Source organism: Fulmarus glacialis, unplaced genomic scaffold (genome assembly GCF_000690835.1).
Source record: "Fulmarus glacialis isolate BGI_N327 unplaced genomic scaffold, ASM69083v1 scaffold19265, whole genome shotgun sequence".
Lineage (NCBI taxonomy): Eukaryota > Metazoa > Chordata > Aves > Procellariiformes > Procellariidae > Fulmarus > Fulmarus glacialis.
In genome coordinates, this window is record NW_009211374.1 from 11,469 (window position 1) to 11,799 (window position 331).

The 331-nt window shown below is 64.0% G+C and overlaps 1 protein-coding gene across 1 annotated transcript in view; it reads right to left on the reverse strand.

Annotated features, from left to right (window-relative positions):
- ZNF142 (zinc finger protein 142) overlaps window positions 1-331 on the reverse strand; it is a gene marked incomplete at its 5' end in the record, with an annotated part of 9,371 nt that overhangs the window by 3,644 nt on the left and 5,396 nt on the right. The window contains one exon of the mRNA XM_009577529.1: window positions 7-331. Coding sequence (XP_009575824.1) covers window positions 7-331 — 325 coding nt within the window. The remainder of the gene's footprint in view (window positions 1-6) is intronic.

Genomic DNA, 331 nt, shown 5'->3' on the forward strand with positions numbered 1-331 from the left:
CAGAACTGCTCCAGGCTCCGGCCCCCGTCCTCCACGTGGGAGGTGATGGTGGAGACACGGGAGCACACGAAGGAGCAGGCGTTGCAGTGCAGCTTCCCTCCCTCCAGCCGGTATTTCTCTGAGGGTTTCACAGGCTGGGGGGGACAAGCAGCTCCACCTGGCTCAGCCCCATCCCCTTGCTGGGGAGGCTCTTCCGCCACCTCTGTGCTGTCACCTGGCAGAGATTTCTCAGGGGCAGGACAGCCCGAGGCCCGTTCCCCAGCCAAAGGACTGCCTGCTGCCTGTATTTTGTCAGGCAGCAGTTCAGCTTCCCAAGGGCTCTCGGCGTGCC